A 20,966-nucleotide genomic window follows, 5' to 3' on the forward strand; every position below is an offset into this window, starting at 1 on the left:
GCAGGCCCCTCATGCTGGGCCTGTCTGTTGCCCTCTTTCTGCAGGGTTCAGACACTCTCATGTTTGTCCCTGCACTGTCCAGTGGTCCAGCCAGGCCAGTCAAGAGCAGCAGGGGTGGACAGATGGGTGCTCAGGATGACCGCTGGAGCAGAGGGTGAGACCAAGGACACAGATGGGGCCCCTCACAACACCTGCCTCTGCTGTAGGGAGGTGCAACGTGGCCAGCAGGGCTAGTTGGGCATGTGGCTCTGGGGGCTAGGATTCCCAGGGCAGCTCCTCCACTGCAGGCTGGGAGCCTCATGCCTGGTGGCTCAGAGTCAGGAGCCCAATAGTCTACACAGCTGGAGACACTGAGGTGTCAGGGTCCCTCTCCCTAAGCTCCAGGGTATGTGCTCCAAGGCCAGCTTCTCAGTGGGTGTTGGCTGATTTTGGCAGCCCTGAGTGCCAGCTGTGTTGCCAGAAGACCTGTGTTTAAACCTTGGTCCCCACTTGCTGCCGGTGTGATCTGAGGCTGGCCTCTCACCTCTCTGAGCCTCGGTTTCTCACCTGTGAAAATGTATCACACTCATCTTTTAGGCTAAGCACTCAGGAGCCATTGGTGTGAGGAATGTGATGGGACAGCTCTGGGGATGGGGGGGGAGTGGCGTGTTCTAATAAGTGAGCCAGGGCCTCCTCTCAGCCAGGTCCAATTCTCTCCTAGGAGCTGCAGCTGTCATGTTGAGTGCCAACTCTCTCTGACTGCTTCAGGCACAAGTTTTAAGGAGCAGTTCTTTCATTCGTTTACTTATTCATCCATTTATTCGTTCCCTCAGTCATGTATTCACAGTCACATATTCAGTGTGTCCTTGTGGCTTGCCTACTATGCGTTGGCCAGGGATAAGAGAGAATCACCGATGGTGCTGGTCAGAGGAGAAAAATAACATGAGCCATCAGCTCTGAGTCCTTCCTTGCATTTTCTTGGTCATTTTGGGTTAGTTCCAACTGCTTTCCCAGAGGGCTGCTCTGGCAGCGCAGACCAGAGGCCTTGTTTTTCTGGTGAGACCAGCGGGGTTTGTCCCCAAGTGGGCAGGGCCCTGCACACAGTAGGTGCTCAGTGATTGATAGGTATTAAGGGAGGGGGTACTTCCTAGAAAAGGATCCTGGTAGAAAAAAAAGGTGGAGCAGTGGTTAAATCGCTCATCTGCTAACTGAAAGGTTGGCAGTTCGAACCCACCAGTGTCTCTGAGGGAGAAAGATGTGGCAGTCTGCTTTCATAAAGATTTACAGTCTTGGAAACCACATGGGGCAGTTCTACTCTGTCCTAGAGTGTTGCTATGAGTAGGAATCAACTTGATGGCAGTGGATTTGGTTTTTTGTTGTTGTTGTTATTGCCTAGAAAATCCCTTGGCCGGTGTCCAATCCTTCCTCCCCATTCCCAGCATCCTTCTGATTTTTGTCAGGTCAGCTGGACACCTGGTTCTCTGTGTAGCAGCCTAATCCACAATTTTACCTTGTTTTGGGCCAGGGAATTTTAACCATGGCTGTGTGTCTCATTATTGCCTGTCACAGGACAAGTCATGCAGCTTTCTCATCTGTGACTCCGGATGGTAGGAGATCTGGAAACTCGAGACGGTGTCTTCGTCACATACACGCCCCAAAGGACAGCACATTATTGGGGTTCCACTGGCTCTGATGGGGTGGGGTGGGGGTGGTAGGCACCCTGAAGGGCGGAGCCATGCTTGTGGGGAGCCCTGTGGGCTGAGAGAGTGGACCCGCCCCCTTGGTGAGGGTCCCCGTTGGGTGTGTTCCGGGGAGAAAGGTAATGAGGGGCAACTTCCACTTACCATCGGTATAAATCCCACAATCAGGAAAATTGCTTCAATTGCTAAAAAATGCTGGTGGGAAAGTCCATTTATTTTTCATTTTTCTTCTGCACTTGCCACCGTCACGCATGAATCACTGTCGGGATGTAGATTAAATTTATACCCCCGTTATCTTTCATGTCTCTGGTGCTCTGGTGTCAACTGGGTTTCTGGTTACTGAAAGCCACTGTCTGCTTTTTAGCGGTGAGAGAGAGGCGGCCCCTCCATGGGAGAGGCTGCCGAGCGGGCCTTGCTCTGTTCTGGAGCCCCTCTCAGCCCTCCTCACCCCCATCTCCTCCCTTTTGTGTAGGACTTGCTGTTGGGGAGCACGGGCAGTTCTCAGGGGCTGCGTCTACTCCAGCATCTGCACGACATCTGCAGCAAAGGGTTTAAACAAAGTCTCTTGATTTTCGGTGGTTTATTTGGGAAGGTTTGCAATGCATGAAGAAAGCATTGTTTCATTTTTAACACCTGCCTTGTGAATTGGCCTAGATTCGATATAAAAATTAGAGGCATTTTGAAAACCCACTCTAGTAACAAATATGCAGGCTTCCTTTCTCTTTGTTCCCCAAACACACACAGACACACACACACACCAGCTGATTGCCTGCCTGCCTTTCCTCTTCCATATAGGCCATGTGGCTGGACAGCAGTTACGAAGGCTGGTTCTCACCTGTATGAAACCTTCTAGAGCTGACTGTATACTTTGTTCTTCATCCTCAGGTTTAGCCATTTCTGGACACATCCTGTAAAAGCATGGTCTTTATTCACTGACTTATGTATTCAATAAATACTTTTAACTCTACTTTTCTGGGTCCTGGACTCCTTTGAAAATTTGCTGAAAGCCCAGGCTCCCTTTCTGATGCACAATTTTGAACAATTCTGGGGGTAAGAGTGGTTTATAGATCTCTCCCAGCCCATCTGGAGCCTTAGGCTGAGAATTGTGCTCTACAGAAACCCATCCCACATACTTGCCCCTGAAACTAAGAGGCATTCCAGGAATTCAGAAGTCTGGGCTGCTCCCGAGCCCAACATCTCAGCCAGCCCTTCATACCCAACACCCTTCTTCTATCGTATTCCAGAAGGGCAATCCCCTGGACCATGCGCCTAGCTCTTTTGGGGTTGCCCACCTAGACTTAGAGGCCCCCCACTTCTCTGTGACATGTGACAAGGGGTTGCTTCAGAAGCTGCAGCTGGCCACGCCTGCTCCAGGCCCCTGTAGCCCCCTCAGCAGGTATCATTGCGGCATAAGAGACCCATCATTCCGCATTAATCTGGGATTCATCATGATAGCCATGACCATAATTAATTTATTTGGTATTAATGTGGATGAAATATGTACTGTCCTTTCAGGGGAAATCAGGCTGCCTATAAGCATTAGTTAAAAGGACCATTAAAATCAAACCTTCCCCAGATCCATTAGGCGAAGTCTTTCATCCTGAGGAAGATAAAGTTCTGCTGTGTGAAATGTCATGAATAATTAGGTTGATTGCTGTTTTAAACTCTGCCCTGCTTTCCCACCCCCTCCCGTTCCCTCCTGAAGCGGAGAAGGCTCACCTGCAGCCAAGCACCCCCTTCCCTGCTCTTGTCCACCCTGGCCTGGTGATTTCCCTGTAGCCTTCTATGACCACTGGTGTGGCTTTGCTGATCTCTAGGGCCAGAATGGAGAGCCGGGGCATGAATGACCGCACTGGGCTATATTTTAAATGTGTCTATTTCTCCTCCCTTTCCAATCCCAACCTCAGCACAGGGTGTCCGTGGGTGGCTTCCTCTTGCCTCAGCGTGGCCTAGGGAGAGGTCCGAAGTGGCATTTTTCACACTGAGGTCTGCAGATGCTCTGCCCCAGAATGTCACAGGGGCTTGAAAATGTAGATTCCTGGGCCCAGCCCAGCCCACACATCTGAGGGATTGTGCACGGGGAAGGGAACGGGGGCTCACGAGGGCCAGGCGGAAGGGAGGAGAGGGGAGGTTTTGGGTTGGGAGCAGGAGAGGGGAGCCCTCAAGGAGAGCACTGTGACTGTGTGCTGATGATGGGTTTTCTCAGGAGCTCCAGCGTAGACTTGGCAAGCTGCGTCCTCGGTGGGGAACCGTGAGAGGTGTTCTTCTGGACGAATTATATGCACCAGCCTGTGGGAATGCACAGTGGCCCTGTAAGGCCGGTCCTCTTGGCCTCCCTGTGAAGGCGAGGAAACCAGGAGGCTGCTTATGAAGGGACTTAGAAACTCTTCCTGCTGCCCGGGTTAATTAATGGGCTGTTATTTGGGCATTTTGGAGCCCTGGGATGTCAGAAGTGGCCTTGGAGACTTGAGTTCTGATCCAACCCCTTCATTTTGTGGCTGAAGAGTCCAGGATACAAAGCAGTGAAGCTAGTTGGAGGCAGAGGAGGACCATGGGAGGCTGGTGGTTGACGCACAAGGACTGTAATGAGTGGTGGGTGGGAGAGAGGCTGGGGGGAGTGGGGGAAACCAGGCACCCCTCTGTGCCCTAATCCTTCTCTGCTGTCCTGACAGACGCTTCGGCACAAAATGCACAGCCTGCCAGCAGGGCATCCCCCCCACCCAGGTGGTCCGCAAGGCCCAGGATTTCGTCTACCACCTGCACTGCTTTGCCTGCATCATCTGTAACCGGCAGCTGGCCACGGGCGATGAGTTCTACCTCATGGAGGATGGGAGGCTGGTGTGCAAGGAGGACTACGAGACAGCCAAGCAGAATGGTAACTGCTGCTGCCCTGCATGGCCACAACCTGCACCTTGGTTCTGGCTGTGCCCTGGTCTGCGGTGCCCCGGGTCTGCAGTGCCTTGGTCTGTGGTGCCCTCTGGTACACCTCACTGAGTTGCACCTCTCTGTCCCTCAAAGCCCTACTCAAATGCGGCCTCCTCTGAGAAGTTGTCTCAGGTCTCTATAGGAGAATTAATTTTTGACATCCCCTAGTCCTTTTTTAAGAATTGCTCAAATTATGGTTAGCGTGTGCCTATTTCCAATGCTAGAAAGTAGACTCAGGAGCAGCAGGGACCTTGTCTTCATCATCCCTGTGGATGCCTTGCCTAGGGTGGGGCTGGGAGTGCAGAGGCGCTGCTAGGAGAGAGGTCTGCCCATAGTGGACAGTTGGGGCGCTCTTAAGTCTTGTATCTTGGGGTGCGCATTTACCTCAGCATCCCATGCCTCAGCGCGAGCCCCGGCATTGGCCTAAGTCACCCTAGAATGGATCGTCTTGTATTTCAGTTTGTTGTGTTTTGTTTCCTCTCAGAGGAACTGGGGGGTGATGACTCCTTGTGTCACCCGAAGCCCACGGCGACGGAGCAGGTGCTCAGTCACTCTCGGGAGAAAGAAGAGGAAGACAGTTCGTTCACATTCAGGGAGACTCCAACTCAGTAAAATAACTCCCTCACCCACTGCCCAACCACCCCAGCCACCTCAGAGGTCATTTCTGTGGTCTGCAGCAGACGCTCACAGCACTGGCTGAGACTGAACTCATGCCTCAACTTTTAATAGCCACATCTGGGGAAAACCTGCCCTAACGTGGCAGCCTGGTCTTGCCCTCCAACACTGTGCTCTTGGGGTCTTCAAGTCAGCGGTATCACTAGGGTTGGTGTCACCTCCCACCCCCATGGGCAGGCCAGCCTTTGAACCCCTGCCCATAGGCCGAGTGCTCCCCCACATGTAGGGCCGAGCGCCTCACCCTCAGCCAGCCCTTCCTGGCCCCACTCCCTGGCTCCCCACAGCTCCTCCCCTCTCCCATTGGCCAAGGCGGAGACCCTTCTCTTTACCCGATGGTGAGTGCTGCAGCCCAGCTGCCACACCCTGACTGGCGGATGAGGGTGGTGGTAGTGGTGAGAAGCTACCACACTGGGTGACACCAACCCTAGTGGTACCTTGGAGGCCTCTCCTCCTCCCCTGGCGCTGCCTCCGCCATGGACCCTGGGCTCATTTTGTTGTCTCTCCCTCTGACTGTGTCAGGGGATGCATTCTGTACCCCCGCAATCCCCCAGTGACACTCACCTCAGCAAAGACCAAGCTGACTCCCCGCCTCCATTTGTTCCCACCTGTTGCTTCTCACTCACACCTGAGGAATTCCAAGGCCTGCAGGGTGGCAGGTGGTGGTTGGGGTGGGATTGTACTTTCCACCCTGCCTCTGAATTTGGGGTGTGGCTAAACTCAAGCTGGGAATCACAGACTGGTGAACTGAAGAAATAGCAAGGTCCTTGGCTTTTGATTAAGCAGCCCTGGTGGCGCAGAGGTTAAGATCTCGGCTCCTAACCAAAAAAAGGTGGGCAGTTTGAATCCACTAGCTGCTCCTTGGAAACCCTATGGAGCAGTTCTACTCTGTCCTATAGGGTCACTGTGAGTTGGAATTGACCTGACAGCAACAGTTTTTTTTTTTTTAAATGGGTGGCGCAGTGGTTAAAGAGCTCAGCTGCTAACTGAAAGGCCAGCAGTTCCAACCCACCAGCCTGCTCTGCAGGAAAAAAGATGTGGCAGTCTGTTTCTGTAAAGATTAAAACCCCAAAACCAAACCTACTGCTGTTGAGTCGATTCTGACTCATAGGGACCCTATAGGACAGAGTACAACTGCCCCATAGAGCTTCCAAGGAGTGCCTGGCAGATTCAAACTGCTGACCTCTTTGTTAATAGCCATAACACTTAACCACTACGCCACCAGGGTTTCCAAAGATTACAGACTTGGAAACTCTATGGGGCAGTTCTACTCTGTCCTATAGGGTCCCTATGAGTCAGAATCAACTTGATGGACATGGGTTTGGTTTTTTTGGTTTGCTTTTGATTAGAATTTTATCATCGCAGGGTGTTCCTGTGGAAAGCAGCTCCACTTGGCAGCTCTGGGTCTGATGAAGAAATTAAAGCAGTAGCAATTTCATATATATCCATATCCTTCCAAATCGTTCCTGGGCCCACATGTATATATCATATCCCATTGCCGTGGAGTAGATCTGGACTCATAGTGACCCTACAAGGCAGAGTAGAATTGCCCGATAGGTTTTCCAAGGCTTTAAGAGAGCATACTGCCACGTCTTTCTCCTGAATAGAGGCATGGCGAGTTCAAACCACAAACCTTTCAGACAGCAGTTGAGTGCTTTAAACCACTGTGCCACCCGAGCTCCTTATATGTTTTATAGATTTGATTAATACAACTTAGTTTTTTGCTTAATAAATACAGTTTGAAACCAGGGGTTTGTGGTGGTGAGGAGGTGGAGGAGGTGAGCCAGCTGGAGCCCTGAGCTTGGCTTTGGCAGGAGGGGCGCCCCTTTAGGGGCTTCCTTACTCTTTGAGGACTTCTTCTCCCACCTCACCACAGCTCTAGCATTTAGGAATGAACAGAGGCTTTTGGTCTACTTCCTCCAGGGACCCAGGGTCTCCTCATGCCCACCTCCCAAGGATCTTTGCCTTAACTATTGATCTGCTCTGGCCACTTAAAACTCCCACTATGATGTTGCTTTTGAGCCAATTATGATGTCACAGAAGATTAGGGTGTCTTGTCAGGGATAAACCATCAAAGCAGATGGACTCAGATACCAAGACACCTTTGAAACTCAAATGCCCTTCGCTGGGGAAAATAAGAACGCATGGCCTCTCTCCCCAGGCCTTGGCTGAGTACTCCACCGTCCACCGGTGCTGTGGGGGCTCAGGGAAGGGGAAGACAAACGTAGGCTGGTCAGAACCTAGCTGGGGAGACAAGAGTTACACAGTTGGGCTGATACCATTACCGAGAAATACTTGTAGCATAGCAGACCGCTGTAGGGCAATGGCAAGACAGGATTTGGTGTCAGAAGCTTAGATGCTCAGCAGCTACTAACTTGGGGATCCCCTGGCTGGTTGTACAACTGGCTGAGCCTTCGCTTCACAGCTAGATGGGGCGGATACTATCTCCTGCCACATTGGGCTGTTTCCTTCAGTCTAAATAGGAGAAAACAAAAAACACCCAGTTGCTGTGGCGTTGACTCTGACTCGTGGCTACCCCATGTGTGACAAACTGTAGTATGTTTGTGAAATGGGAGAGAAATGCAAACCAGGAGGTTAGGCTGCCTTAGGTTTTAAAGTAGCTGAGGTTCCCGGCCCCTTACCTTTGTATGCCAGTGAGGGAGGGGCTGTTCCTTTCTGTGCAACCGGGGTGATCCTAGTATAGTCTGGGAACTTTGTCTGCTATGGGGCATTTGGCTCTCTCTTTTAAAGTTTTTATTCCTTTTTGGGAGTTGATGGGTGGCACAAAGGGTTAGCAGGCTCAGCTACTAACCAAAAGGTTAGAGGTTTGAGTCCACCCAGAGGCGCTACCTCAAAAAAAAGGCCTGGTGATCTACTTCTGAAAAATCAGCCACTGAAAACTTAAGGAGCACAGTTCTACTCTGACAGGCCTGCCAGGAGTCTGAATTCGCTAGAAGCTAACTGGTTACTCCTCTTCCTTGAGCTAAACAGTGGAACTAAGAGCAGCTCTTTGCACCATGGTGTGAATGTTTTTGTTAATTTCTTAATTTTTGTTAATTTGCTAAGTCTCCCAGGGTATTTGCATTTTCAGTATAATGAGGTTGCATTTTATGCCAGGGACAACTTCTAGGAGACTGTGCATAATTCAAAACTAACATCTGAAGACTAATTTTCCCATAGGAATTAAAGTAAAAAGGGGAGGGGGCGGTGTATTCTGGGAGCACATAAATCTATAACCGGTGAAATGTATCTTTGCCTTAATGCTACTTCTTATTTTCTCAGCATTATCTCTAATACCTTGCAGAATGCTCTCTCCTAAATTAACAGCCCGGTGTATCATGATCTTGCTTGGCCTTCTTCATAGCGTTTTATCACATTTAACTTCCGTACCAATGTTATTGATTTTTGGGTACATTTTTCAGCATGAGCACTGCTACCATACTTAATGAATACTTGGATGACATTGTTATAGGATATAAAAAAGATTTTAAACTATAATAACAGCGAATATTAAAATAACAGCATAATAGTTCCCATAATCGCAAGAAGAAAGCCCGGTGCACGTACGTAGCAGTGCGGAACCAACATGACACCAACAGAAGCTGGGGAAGTATATCCCAGGGGCACTGGGGAAATGGTTTCTAATTCACTGGGTCAACCGACTTTGAAATTAAGTGATTCTTGATGAATTAAAAAATTTCATCGGTCTCATTATTTCAAATTTTATGAAAAAAAGTATGACTGTATACCTATATTTTTTGATTGTACTATTTCATGTTTGCACAATTCAGAGTTGTATCAAACGTAATCATGCTGTTATCTCTCTAAATACAAGAAGAAGGGATGAATTCCTTGTAACGGGATTTAAAGTAGATATTTTTGGAGGGTTCCTCTGCCCTTTGGAATTAGAATCTAAGTAGTGTAGTCTCTACTGACTCCCCTCTTCAGGTTTGGAACTCCAGGGAGGAAGCTAAGTGATAGTGGGTCCAGAACGGGACTGAATCACGAGATGACACTGGCTCTTCCGGAGAAGAAAATAACCCAAGAAGGAGAGGCCAGGGGGGCATTGGCCACGTTCTACTGTGTGCATGTGGTGTGGGCTGGGCCACCTCTTCTCAATCTCTAGGACACGCGGCCACATGCAGGGCAGGCAGTATTGCCCCCAACTTTCAGAGGGTGAAGCCATTTGCCCAGGTCACTCTGCTCAACAAGAGTGTGGCAATGCCAGCCTCGAACCCAGGTCTTCTGACTCAAAGAAAAACAGTTTAGAATTGTCAGGAGGATCGAATGCACATAAAGCTCTTAGATCAACACCAGGCACAAAGGAAGAGCTTAAAAAACGTTAGCTGTTGTCATTGTTTTCTCGAATGGAAGGAAAGAAGAAAGGAAAGGGAGGAGCATAGGAATGTAGGGAGTATAACCAAAAAACCCACTGCCCGTAGACTTTTGAAAAAAAAAAAAAGGGAGTATAGGGAACTGGAAAAGGGGAACAAGGGAGAGACTCAGAGGCGCTGTGGTCGACTTTGCTCTTTGCTGCCTCCAGTGCTGTGAGAGGACAAGTAGGTCTACGTGCAGGAGAGGAAGCCTGAACACTCAATGCCTATCCCATTCCGGACTCTGACCAAGAACAAATGGACTTTGACTAACAGGAACTTAGGCTTATCTGCTCAGAAATGATGGAAGACTTTGCATTGATCAGTGAAGTGCCCTGAACACTCTTTAGACCAGTGGTTTAAGAATTTTTTTTAAAAGCTGTAATTCACAGTAAGAAACTCAATTTACATTTTGACTCAGTACACATATTCATACAGGAAAACAAGTCTCAAGAAACAATACTTGCCCTATTCGTATTCTAATTCTATCCTATCCATCTTATTTCATTTATTAGTTTTGATCCACTAAATTGACTTAGAAATCCACTAATGGGTTCTGACACATCGTTTATAAACATTGCTTAGCCTTGAATGCATAGGCTCGGCCCTGGTTGTGGGCCAAGGGAGGCCCGTGACAAAGGCAACGTGGCTGTGGGCTGGGCCGGACCTGGGGAAAAGGAGGTTCCTGATAGGGAGGGGCGGGAGCGGCACCCTGGCTTGTTCGCTTTGGCCTGGCTAAGTTCGCCAAGGCTGATAACACATTTAGAGCTCTACCCAGAGACTTCTGTCAGGAGGGAGGGAAAGGCATACATTCAGAACTGTACATATTCAGTGTGATGCATGGCCTCTGAGTGGCTGGACTCAGAGGGGGTGGGAGCGCAGGGAGCTGAGTGAAGAAAGAGGCAGAAGGGCTTGTGGTATAGGAGTTAGCTCCATGAGGATTGGCACCACTCCATTTTGTTGATCACCATGCCTCCCACTGCCCTGCAAACAGCAGGCAAGATACTTGAGGAAAGGAGGAAAAGGAGGGAGGGAGCGATAGGCTGAAGCAGGTAAGAAATGGTTTTCATTGCAGATGACTCAGAGGCTGGAGCTAAGCGGCCCCGGACCACCATCACAGCGAAGCAGCTGGAGACATTGAAGAATGCTTACAAGAACTCCCCCAAGCCTGCCCGGCACGTGAGGGAGCAGCTCTCCTCGGAGACAGGGCTGGACATGAGGGTTGTGCAGGTGAGACACCAGCTGCCCCTGCCCCAGGACTCCTTTTCTACGTGGGGGTGGTGACCCATCCCCACTGTTGATAGGCCTGGGGGAGGGATGGCAGATGTCTTGAGCTGACTTCTGTGTGAAGGAGGCACCAACTCATCAGTGGTGACCCTGGTCCCTTGGGGAGCTGGGCTCAGCGCCATGACCCAGGGAATTTGGCACAATTGGAGACAGGGCTCTGCAGGCCCCAGCAGAGAGAGCGGTGGGCACATGACTCTCCTGGTCCTGCTTTTTACTGAGGCTTCAGCGTGCTTCCAGACATCTGACTTGAGGGCCCAGCGGGCTCTGGATCCTTGGTGGACAGCCCCTGAGTGTGTTCCTTGCGCTTGCGTGGCAGGTTTGGTTTCAGAACAGAAGGGCCAAGGAGAAACGGCTGAAGAAGGACGCAGGGCGGCATCGCTGGGGGCAGTTCTACAAGAGCGTCAAGAGGAGCCGGGGAGGCAGCAAGCAGGAGAAGGAGAGCTCTGCAGAGGACTGTGGGGTTAGTGACAGTGAGCTGAGCTTCCGAGGTGAGCAGGGCTGGAGGGGTGAGGCGGAGGCCTTAGGACAGTCCCCTGGCAAGCAGTAATCCTTGGTACCCAGGAGGGATCTTGTGAGGCCTTGGCAAGTCCCTCTCAGGATTTTCTCATGACTTGTAGTAAAGAGTGGGGGAAAAGGTTAGTGACCCTTTAAGATGGGATGAGACTTAGAGAACCAGAAAGCACTGCTGCTGAGATGTGGAAGCTGGGTTCCCTGAGACCTGGTCAGGTCCTGTCCTGTGGGCCCCAAGGCCTCCCCTCCTTTCCTGCTGACTGGGTGCTCCCTCACCAGCTCCCTGACCCCACCCCGTGCAGCTGTGAATAGATGGTTGGTCTCAGCCTTGTGCCCCTGGCCCCTCTCCTACATTTCTCCCCTGTGTGGGGTTACTGGCCTACGACCCATAGCCCCCAAGAGTCACCCCTTCCTCTTGCCCTGGTAGAGGGGAGGACAGGCTCAACGGGCCCTTTTCCTGGGAAATCAACACTGTGAGTGCACGTGCATGTGATGGGGAACCGGCCTCATTTCTGAAATCCCTTCCCCCACCACTCACTCATCCTCTTCCCTGCACACAAACTTTGCAGCATGCGCTATATTCAAATTTGTGCATCAGCAAAATTGCAAGTTACTGCATGCTGTGGGTCCTCCGGTTGTTTGCAAGTAGCCATAACGGAGAACACTGAATCCTCATGTGTGGAAGGTCTTCTGTGTGGGAGGAAAGAGTAGTTGAGGTGGGGGTCAAAAACCTGGTTTCTGGTTGCGGCTCTGTCAAATTATTTCTTTTGAGTCTCCATTTCCCCATCTGTAAGTGGGGACTACCTACCTTCCTGCTTACCTCACAGTGTTGCTGTTGCTGTGGGGTGCAATGAAGACAACCGACTGTGGATGTGCTTGGGAAAAGCTAAGCACACCTTTACACATGGAAGGCACGGTTATCCCCACATGGAGTCCAGGGCCCTGGTCAGAGGGGATGGCATAGGCAAAAGGCCAGATACTTACCATTTGACAGTGGAGCTGAGCCTTTATCTTCTGCTCCCTTTAAAGGGCATGAGCTCCCCCTTTTTCTTATTTTCATTTTCATAGGTGGATGGGGGCAGGCCTCAGGGGCAGGTCATGAGAAGGGATGGGGTGCAGGGGTCTAGTCTGGGAAAGATGTATATAGGAACTGATGCATAGAGCAAGTGGCAATAGAAGAAACTTGTGGGGCACATGGTGGGAGATGCTGTCTGCCAGGAGCATGGTGCTTTGAGAGGCTCGTAGCTCAGCTTAGAGGTCTGCTCTGTGGGAACCTAGGGAGAGCTCCATGGCCTACGCTCACCTTCTAGGCCTCCTGACAGGGTTGGGGAAAGCTACTTAATAATCTCATCTGAGCTGCTGAAATCCATGTCTGAGACATACAGGATTGTTATGTCTTGTTCTTGTAGCTCATTTCTGTTGGGTGCAGGTGGGTCCCCTGGTTGACAAATCATTGGTCTCTCTGGGGAATTATAGAATCCCTTACTTTTGAGGATTAAATGCCTTGGTGGCACAATGGTTAAGCCCTTGGCTACTAACCAAAAGGCTGGTGGTTGGAACCCACCAGCCACTCTGTAGGAGAAAGACCTGGTGATCTGCTCCTGTAAAGATTACAGCCTAGAAAACGACACTGTGGGGCAGTTCTACTCTGTCACGTGGGGTTGCTATGAGTCAAAATTGACTAATGGCACACAACACAACAACAACAACAACAAATGGCTCACCTCTGTTGGATAAATGAATTCTTTCAAGTGGCAAAGATTCTTTTAGATTCCCCTTACTAAAATTCTTCAAGAAACGAGGTCCATTTGCCATAGCCAACTCAGTATTTTGTCTCCAGTGAACAGCTTATTTGATAGAGAGAGAAACCAAGTCCTTTGATACTGAACTGTTTTCCAGGTAGACCAGAAGGATTTTGTCCACAGGTCTAACAGTGGTCCTCAGCTGCACTTACCATATGGGCTACTTGTTTCTCCACCAACTAAATCAAGCACTTTTTTGAGCTTTAAAGCTTCCAGAATAAATGTTGTCCGTACACAGTTTCCAGTTGTGATGTGGATAACGAGTGACCCACAAAACCTTGGTCAGTCATACTCCTCAGTGTGGCCATAGTATCTCAGGTACTTGCACCACACAGGACACACCAGCTCACCACACATTTGTCCAGCCTTTGGGGACCTTGGATTTTAGTTTCAACAGATGTCTCTTCTGTTTCCGCTTGACAAGGGTCAGTCTCTAATGTTGCCCCAACATGTTGGCATCATGACCCATGCCTGGCAGTAAGGCAGCCGATGTCCTTGGGCTTCTCTCCTGGTGATATGTGTTCCTAGGTTGTGAAGAGCAGGGGACTGCTTGGGTCCTGGCGGCTGACAATAAATTTCCATTCTTTTGTCCACAGAGGATCAGATTCTCTCAGAACTTGGCCACACCAATAGGATTTATGGCAACGTGGGGGACGTTACAGGCGGACAGTTAATGAATGGGAGCTTCTCCATGGATGGGACAGGACAATCTTATCAGGACTTGAGGGATGGGAGCCCCTATGGAATCCCCCAGTCTCCATCCTCCATATCGTCCCTGCCATCTCATGCTCCTTTGCTCAATGGGCTGGATTACACAGTGGACAGTAACTTGGGCCTCATTGCGCATGCAGGGCAGGGAGTGAGCCAGACGCTGAGAGCCATGGCTGGGGGACCCACCTCTGACATCTCCACAGGAAGCAGTGTAGGCTATCCCGACTTTCCAACCAGCCCAGCCTCTTGGCTTGATGAAATGGATCATCCTCCTTTTTAACACCTCTCCTCCCCAACCCACCTGTCCTTCTGGCTTGAGAGAACATCTTCAAGGATCAAAAGAGACTTGATTTTTAAGGATCAAAAGTGCACCAATGTGAACTTCCATTATTTTCAATGGAAGTCCTCTACTGATTCCTAGAAGGTTCTGAGATCATTCTAGGGCGCTGTTTTCTTGGGGAAGTGGTGGGAGAGCAGCCTCCTCTCAGAACACAGCACATGGATGTGTAGCCTAAAGCTCTAGGGAATGCTGGCCTGTCGGCCCACTCCCCTCCTGCCCCGCTTAGAGGCTTTGGCTGCTCGGAGCTTTGGTGGCACGAGGTGACTGGGACAGCCACCTTGGCCTCTGGGAACTCTGCTCTGATGGGTGCATTTCACACGATGCCTCGCAAACCACTGCTCACCAGAACAGATTCCCGAGGTCATGGCGCAGTGTCCTTTGAGTATAATAAAAGTGGTTTCTAGACCACCGTGTTGAACTCTAATTTTTAAAATAAAAGATCAGTTATTAAAGGTCAGTGAAAACTCTGATGACCACAATTTGGTATTAAAAACATGCCTCCCTTTTTTTGCTGAAAATATGAGTTCTTCCCTATCCTGGAGTACAAACCAGAGAGTATTTGTCAGTTTTGGTGTTTAAGAAATCCCACATATGTCACTGAATCCCTGATGGCAAGAAGTGGTTTTCACTGCAGATGACCCCAATGCTGGGCTGAGTGGCCCTGGACACCATTACAGCAACCACCTGGCGCGTCCCCTCCGTGCACAATGTGCCTCTTTAATTTGCTCCTATCGTTTATTCCACAAGACAGGCTGTGGGTTACAAAATGATCAAAGCTAAAATATGGAGAGAACAGAATGACAATCAGTGAAGACATTTGTAGACACATTTGGATTCCAAACGCAGCCTGTTTAGCCGTATCAGCAGATGCCAGTCTCCCAGAGTTCCCCATCCTTCTAGGCAGAAATGATATTTGAGAGTCTGTTTGGAGAGAGCTGGTTTAGATGAGATTGCAAGACCACCCTCACCTGCAGTGAGGCCTCCCTCCTCCCTTCCTCTCCAACAAAAGCTTTCTCTGCTGTGCTAGCTGGCTCAATTGAAGGGCAGTCTTGGTCTCTTCTAGGTCTGAAAGATACTTTTTGGCCCATCCTTGGTTGGGAGGAATAACTTAAGGAGGAGCCCTAGTTTTCCAAAGGGTTCTTAGTGGTCCTTGTGCTGTATTTCTCTGGGTTGCTGCTGGCTGGACTCGTGCCATACCCTGGACTCTGGTCCTGTGCTTAGAAAGGCAGAGCTCTCCAGTTGCTGGCAGTGCAGAAACTTACAGCATACGGTTTGCAATAATAGCATATCACTAACATCACGAAGCCTGAGGCAAGGGCAAGGCCAACCCCTGCTTTCCCAGCACTACCCTGAGACAGACTGCACCTCTATGGGAAACACCAACGTGACTGGTTCCGCAACTTGCATTTATGCGCCACACAGCTATCTGCCAGGAGGGTCTCCATGGGCATGCTGGAATTTAGCCAGGTGGTTTGCTTCTTCCAGCCTCCTATTCTCTTAAACGAGGTCAGCAGCGTATGAAAGGAAGAGAAGGCTTTGCCCTTTTTTTCACATTAAATGCTGGAAGCAAAGACCCCAAGGACCCTCTCTTTTGTGAATGGTTCATCATCTTTTGAGGACTGCAAAGATTTAGGCATGTGGTAGGCAGACTAAAGGAAGAAATAACAGTTCCCCTTTGGCTGCCACACCCTCTATAATAAGCCCCTTTAGGAAACTAAACTAAGTTTCTCTGAGAAAAACTGTCAATAAATTCCTGGGATCAAACTTCAGATCATCTTTTTTTTTTTTTTTTTTGATTAATTTTATAGTATATTCTTATTTTTTGGTGTGCAATTGTAGTCATTTTTGTTTGAGGAGTCTGCAAATGTAGACTCTTTTCTTGAGGTTCCATGTTTATAAATGGCGGTGTATTAAGCCTATTCAGCTCTGTTATTGTGAACTCCCCTGTAATGTGAACACTTGGGGGTGGTGATGGAGACACAAATGCAAGTCAGCAAGCCATCTGGAGAAAAGGAAAATGCAACGGTCTTTTTGGAGGACATCTTAAATACACTGTTCTTAGCAGGTTGCCCACAACACGTGGGAGAAAGGCTGTGCTGGGCAATGAACCAGTTGAAAAGCTGTCCCACCTAGGCTCATTATTTGGCTTAGTATCTCATGAGATTATAGAGGCATGTCATATTTTTAGTGAGTATAGTATGGGGAGAACAGCCTTTTTAAAGGGGCAGCTCCTGTGTAGCACTGGTTTTTAGGATCAATTAACACAGCTTATGAAGTTGGCCAGTTTTTTTTGGTATGAGAACTAATCATAACTTACTCCCAACTCAATGGTGGCAGAACGGGAGGCCTTCCTCATTCAGTGCTGTTGATGATGTTGGTAGTAGCTTTTTTTGGTTTCAGTGGGATTGACTAGCTGGAAAAGCTCTGGAAAGAACACTAGTCAGAAAGGCAAGAGAGCTTAAGTTCCCCAGAGTCACCTCCCCAGAAGGCAGCAAAGCAAACATTGGTGCCCCATTTAGAAGCACAGCCACAATGGGTCCCAGATTTTAGATGTATCTCCTTGCGAGTGGGGTTAGCTTATGGATGGACCGGTGCCACTAATGACCACTGCAAGCCAAGACCGCTCCTTGGCTCTGTGGTTTGGAGGTGGAGAAGAAAAAGAACATTACTTTTAGATTCTCTTAAAGGCACTACTCTATCGCTCGCTAGCCCTATTACTGAGGCATAAGGTGCTACATGGTAGCTGTTTCCCCTCTTGCTAACATGACATGGATGAATTTAAAAAATGAGACCCTCTAGAAGCATTTACAATATTTGAACCTTCCTTTGCATCCAAGAGAGCAATTAACTAGCAACCATTATCTGCTGTGCCTGCTTGATAGACTTTACAGTAGGAAGATTTTGAATCCAGGAACAAATTAATTAAAAAAACCTCAAGTTTCTAGTGGTAGCTGATACTGGGGCTGAGGAATCTGCACTTGCTGAAAATTAACAAAATCATGAAGGAAATACTGAGTCTAAAGGCTCAGGTGGCCCAATGGATAAATCGCCTTTTTGGGAAGCTTGGTTCCAGGCCTCTCCAGGACTTGCTGGGCAACCTTAGGCGAGTTCCTGTAAATCTTTGTGCTTTCTCTTTCTTGACTCATCAGGGAGTTATGAATAAGGTGTAAAATGAAAAACTACTACCTTGAAAACCTTGTTCCTGCAAATTGATATAGTGAAACATCAGGAGAAGAGCGAAATTAAGGCATAAGGAAAGCATTTGGCAGTGTAGTCCTTAAAATCCTCCCTCCCCCATGAAAACATGAAGTCTAATCAAGGCACCTGGGGGTCGTTAGATCTTCATAATTAAGTGCACTTTGCAAAGAAGTCTAAGGAATCTGTAGAACAAAAGGCATTACCATCTCTGAAGTGCAAGCTGGCTATTTTTTGAAATAACTGCCTCCTTGCAGGTGGAGCCTTGGTGGCACAGTGGTTAAAGTGATCGACTGCTAACCGAAAGGTCGGCGGTAGCTCCTCAGGAGGAAGATGTGGCAGTCTGCTTCCTTAGACATTTACAGCCTTGGAAACCCTGTGGGGTCACTGTGAGTTGGAATCAGCTTGACGGCAGTGGTTTTTTTTGTCTCCTTGCAGGAGTTGGTCTGAGGTTTTGGATCAGCAAAAGCCATGTATTTTAGGCAGTCTACTCTCTGGCACCTACGCCCCACACCCCCTTCCCACACGCCCCAACTAACAACTTGGTTATGACCATGGAAATGACGACCATACCTCCTCAGCCAGCAGGGTCTGGAAGGACTGAGGAGGCTCATTTTTAAACACTGCACTTTAAAAATTGGAAACCGTGAGATGAAGAACAATTCAATTAAGCGGAAATGAGTTTTGTTTTATTGCCTGCTGCTGAAGGGCTCTGGGCATGCTGAAAGCTAAATAAAAAGCACATCACTGGCTCTCTCTTTCTTGGATTGGCCAAGTGGCCCTTTTTGCAATAGTTGCTCCAACTGCTCTAACACAGTGACTGGAGCCAAAAAGAGAGAGCTCAGCAAAGTCATCCCATCCACACTCGGCTTGGTAGGATCACACTGAAAGCACACAGTTTCATGCTGCTAGCTCTGGTGAGGAGACAGCTGTAGGTTTGGGAGGTGCGCCAAGCATTCCTTTGCTTAGGGAGGCAGAGCACAGGTGGACAGAGGAAGGACACCCCACTCATCTGCTGCCCACCAAAAGACAGGCATCATGTTGTACTTTCCCACTTGAGGACTGTGTTCAGCCAAACAAGCAGGTTTGGGGCTATAGGACCCCGGATGCAACGGTGTTCTGAGCTTGCATTCAGACCTCAAAGTCCCAGAACCCCTAAGCTCTGGATTGTTGCCCTTACCCTTCGCAGTGTAAATTTTGTACAGTTAAAAAGAAATGAAGTCTCGTTTCCTGGGAAAAAAGAAAAAGAAAAAAAAAAAAAAACCCACTCATCCTTATTTATTGCCATGTGACTTTGGAAAACAGAAGCTGGTGAGTTTGTTTGTATATGCCTTCTGTGTGTTGGCATGAGATGTGTACGGTAAAATGATGTAAAATAAATATGGAATTCTTTAGAAGTGGATGTGTCCTGTTTTTCATTTGGTTCTCTGGAAGTTTTTTTCTCCTGACATAAAGAGAATAAAAGGCTGAGCTGACACTGAACCCTTTCCTCACCAGAAGGAAACCAAAAACACAGGTCTCAATGGCAGGACTACGTACAACATGAAACACCAGAACCACTCAGTTAACGGGCCGATTGGAGGATGTTCTCTCGTTTTCCTAATGGTGATTTTCTGTGGCCCAGTCCTCTGCTCGCAGACTGAGGGAGTGGGCAGAGAAAACCCGCTGACCACTGACTTTTTAGTTATTGTTTGTCCTGCTGCTGTATTTAAAGTCTTTCACTTATAAATCTTCCACCTAGGGAAGAATGTCTGTATTTGAGTGGGTGGTCGGCAGAGGGGTAGAAAGACCTCATCAGAGTCAGCAGGGCTCCTGGACACGCTTTTCTAGGAAAATATCCATCCAGGTTTTTTCTCTGTAGGAGGCATTCTTAGCGTGCAGGACTTGGTGGTTAGCTGGAACAGAAAGAGCAAGAGACTCTTTCATTTAAAACAAAAACGTAACAAAACAAAACCTCAGCATTTCTTTCACACTGGTATCCCATCTTGGAAAAAAAACAGTATTTTTTCTGTCAGTGCTAATTTTATTTGATTCAAGAGAAGATCCAGACAGAGCTGCACAATCCAATACGGTAGCTACTAGTCACGCACGGCTATTTAGATGGAATTAAAATAAAATGAAACTAAAAGTGTAGTTCCTCAGTCACATTAACTACATTACAAGCGCTCAATGTGGTTAGTGGTTACCATATTTGGACGGCACAGACAGACATTTCCATCACTGAAGAAAGTTCTATTGGACAGTGTACATAGAGTCTGGCAAGGAGAATGGGCAGAGAAAACTCATTCATCACACAACGTTTAGCTCTTGGTTACATTGGAGTATTTGGTGAAGTATTCCGAGACTTCTTAGAAGTCAGCAGTGCCAACATCTCTGCCGTCTTACTTTGTATGTGGCATGTCTCTTCTTCATTCTCTTTTTTTCCTAGGCAGAGACGACCTACAGAAACAAACAAAAGCCCCACACACAACAACTTACTTAGGTACAACGCAGGAGGCTGGGCTCTGGGCCTCTGAGTTCTCAGCCACCAGGTTGCTATGACTCTACCTAAGTCCCATACCTACTTTGTGCCCATAATCCACCATTAAACAGGAAGGTTACTGTCTCCACGCAGGATGACCAGTGAGATTCTCAGAGGGCTTAAAAGCCCTCTGGTGCAGACTCAAGTCTCTGCTATCAAAGAGAGGGATTTATGGTCCTTGGCCAAAGTCACTCTTGTGGTACTGCATAAGGCTGAGAAGGACAAAATATATCAAGGAAGAGTTGAGAAGATGAGCACATCAAATAGGAGCGGGAGTGTTGGTAGGGGATAGAGGAGGTGCTTACATAAGGACTTTTTTTTCCTCTGCTAGCCTAGTACCTTGGGTGGTTGTTAGGAAAACTCACAAAGTGGCTAGGAAGGGCTCTTTGCTCCTAAATGTGTTACTCATCCGAGTATTCTCACGGCACTCATAATGGGGCCATCTTTAGGTAGCCTAATTGGTCTTCCATTCTCAAACCCCTCATCTCCAGCCTGCCTATCTTGAGTCTCTGCTTTCAATACACTATCAAATGTTTTGAGTATATCAGGCTGACAATTCATTGGATCATTTCCGCTTTGTGCTTTAAATGTGCACAGTTTCTACCACAATGCTAACCTAGTAACTTTTTGGAATTATAAAATGTGTTCTCAGCTCACAAAGAAAGGAGAGGATCTGGCTTTTTTTTTTTTTTTTCTTTCTGACAATAGACTTTCCAAAAGGACAGCCGCTTACAGAAGAATAAAAAAAATAAATCACTTGGCCAGAGAGGACGAAATAAGATCCAAACTCTGGAGAACAAATGGATTCTCAACAGTGTTTCCATTGCTTTCCAACCCTTCTTTCTCCTTGGTCCCAGGATGCTACCCAGCTAAAATCAGAAAAGAATAAGAAGAGAGCAGAGCAAAGTCAGTGTGTCATAAATTTTAATCGATTTCTAGACTAGAAGTCAA

At 48.4% G+C, this 20,966-nt stretch overlaps 1 protein-coding gene across 1 annotated transcript in view; it reads left to right on the forward strand.

Moving 5' to 3' along the window:
• The window catches only part of LHX4 (LIM homeobox 4), a 45,625-nt gene extending 31,386 nt beyond the window's left edge, over positions 1–14,239 (forward strand). The window contains exons 3-6 of the mRNA XM_049868453.1: positions 4,352–4,554; positions 10,725–10,879; positions 11,253–11,424; positions 13,845–14,239. Coding sequence (XP_049724410.1) covers positions 4,352–4,554; positions 10,725–10,879; positions 11,253–11,424; positions 13,845–14,239 — 925 coding nt within the window. The remainder of the gene's footprint in view (positions 1–4,351; positions 4,555–10,724; positions 10,880–11,252; positions 11,425–13,844) is intronic.
• Positions 14,240–20,966: the final 6,727 nt, after the last annotated feature.

Source organism: Elephas maximus, chromosome 24 (genome assembly GCF_024166365.1).
Source record: "Elephas maximus indicus isolate mEleMax1 chromosome 24, mEleMax1 primary haplotype, whole genome shotgun sequence".
Classification (NCBI taxonomy): domain Eukaryota; kingdom Metazoa; phylum Chordata; class Mammalia; order Proboscidea; family Elephantidae; genus Elephas; species Elephas maximus.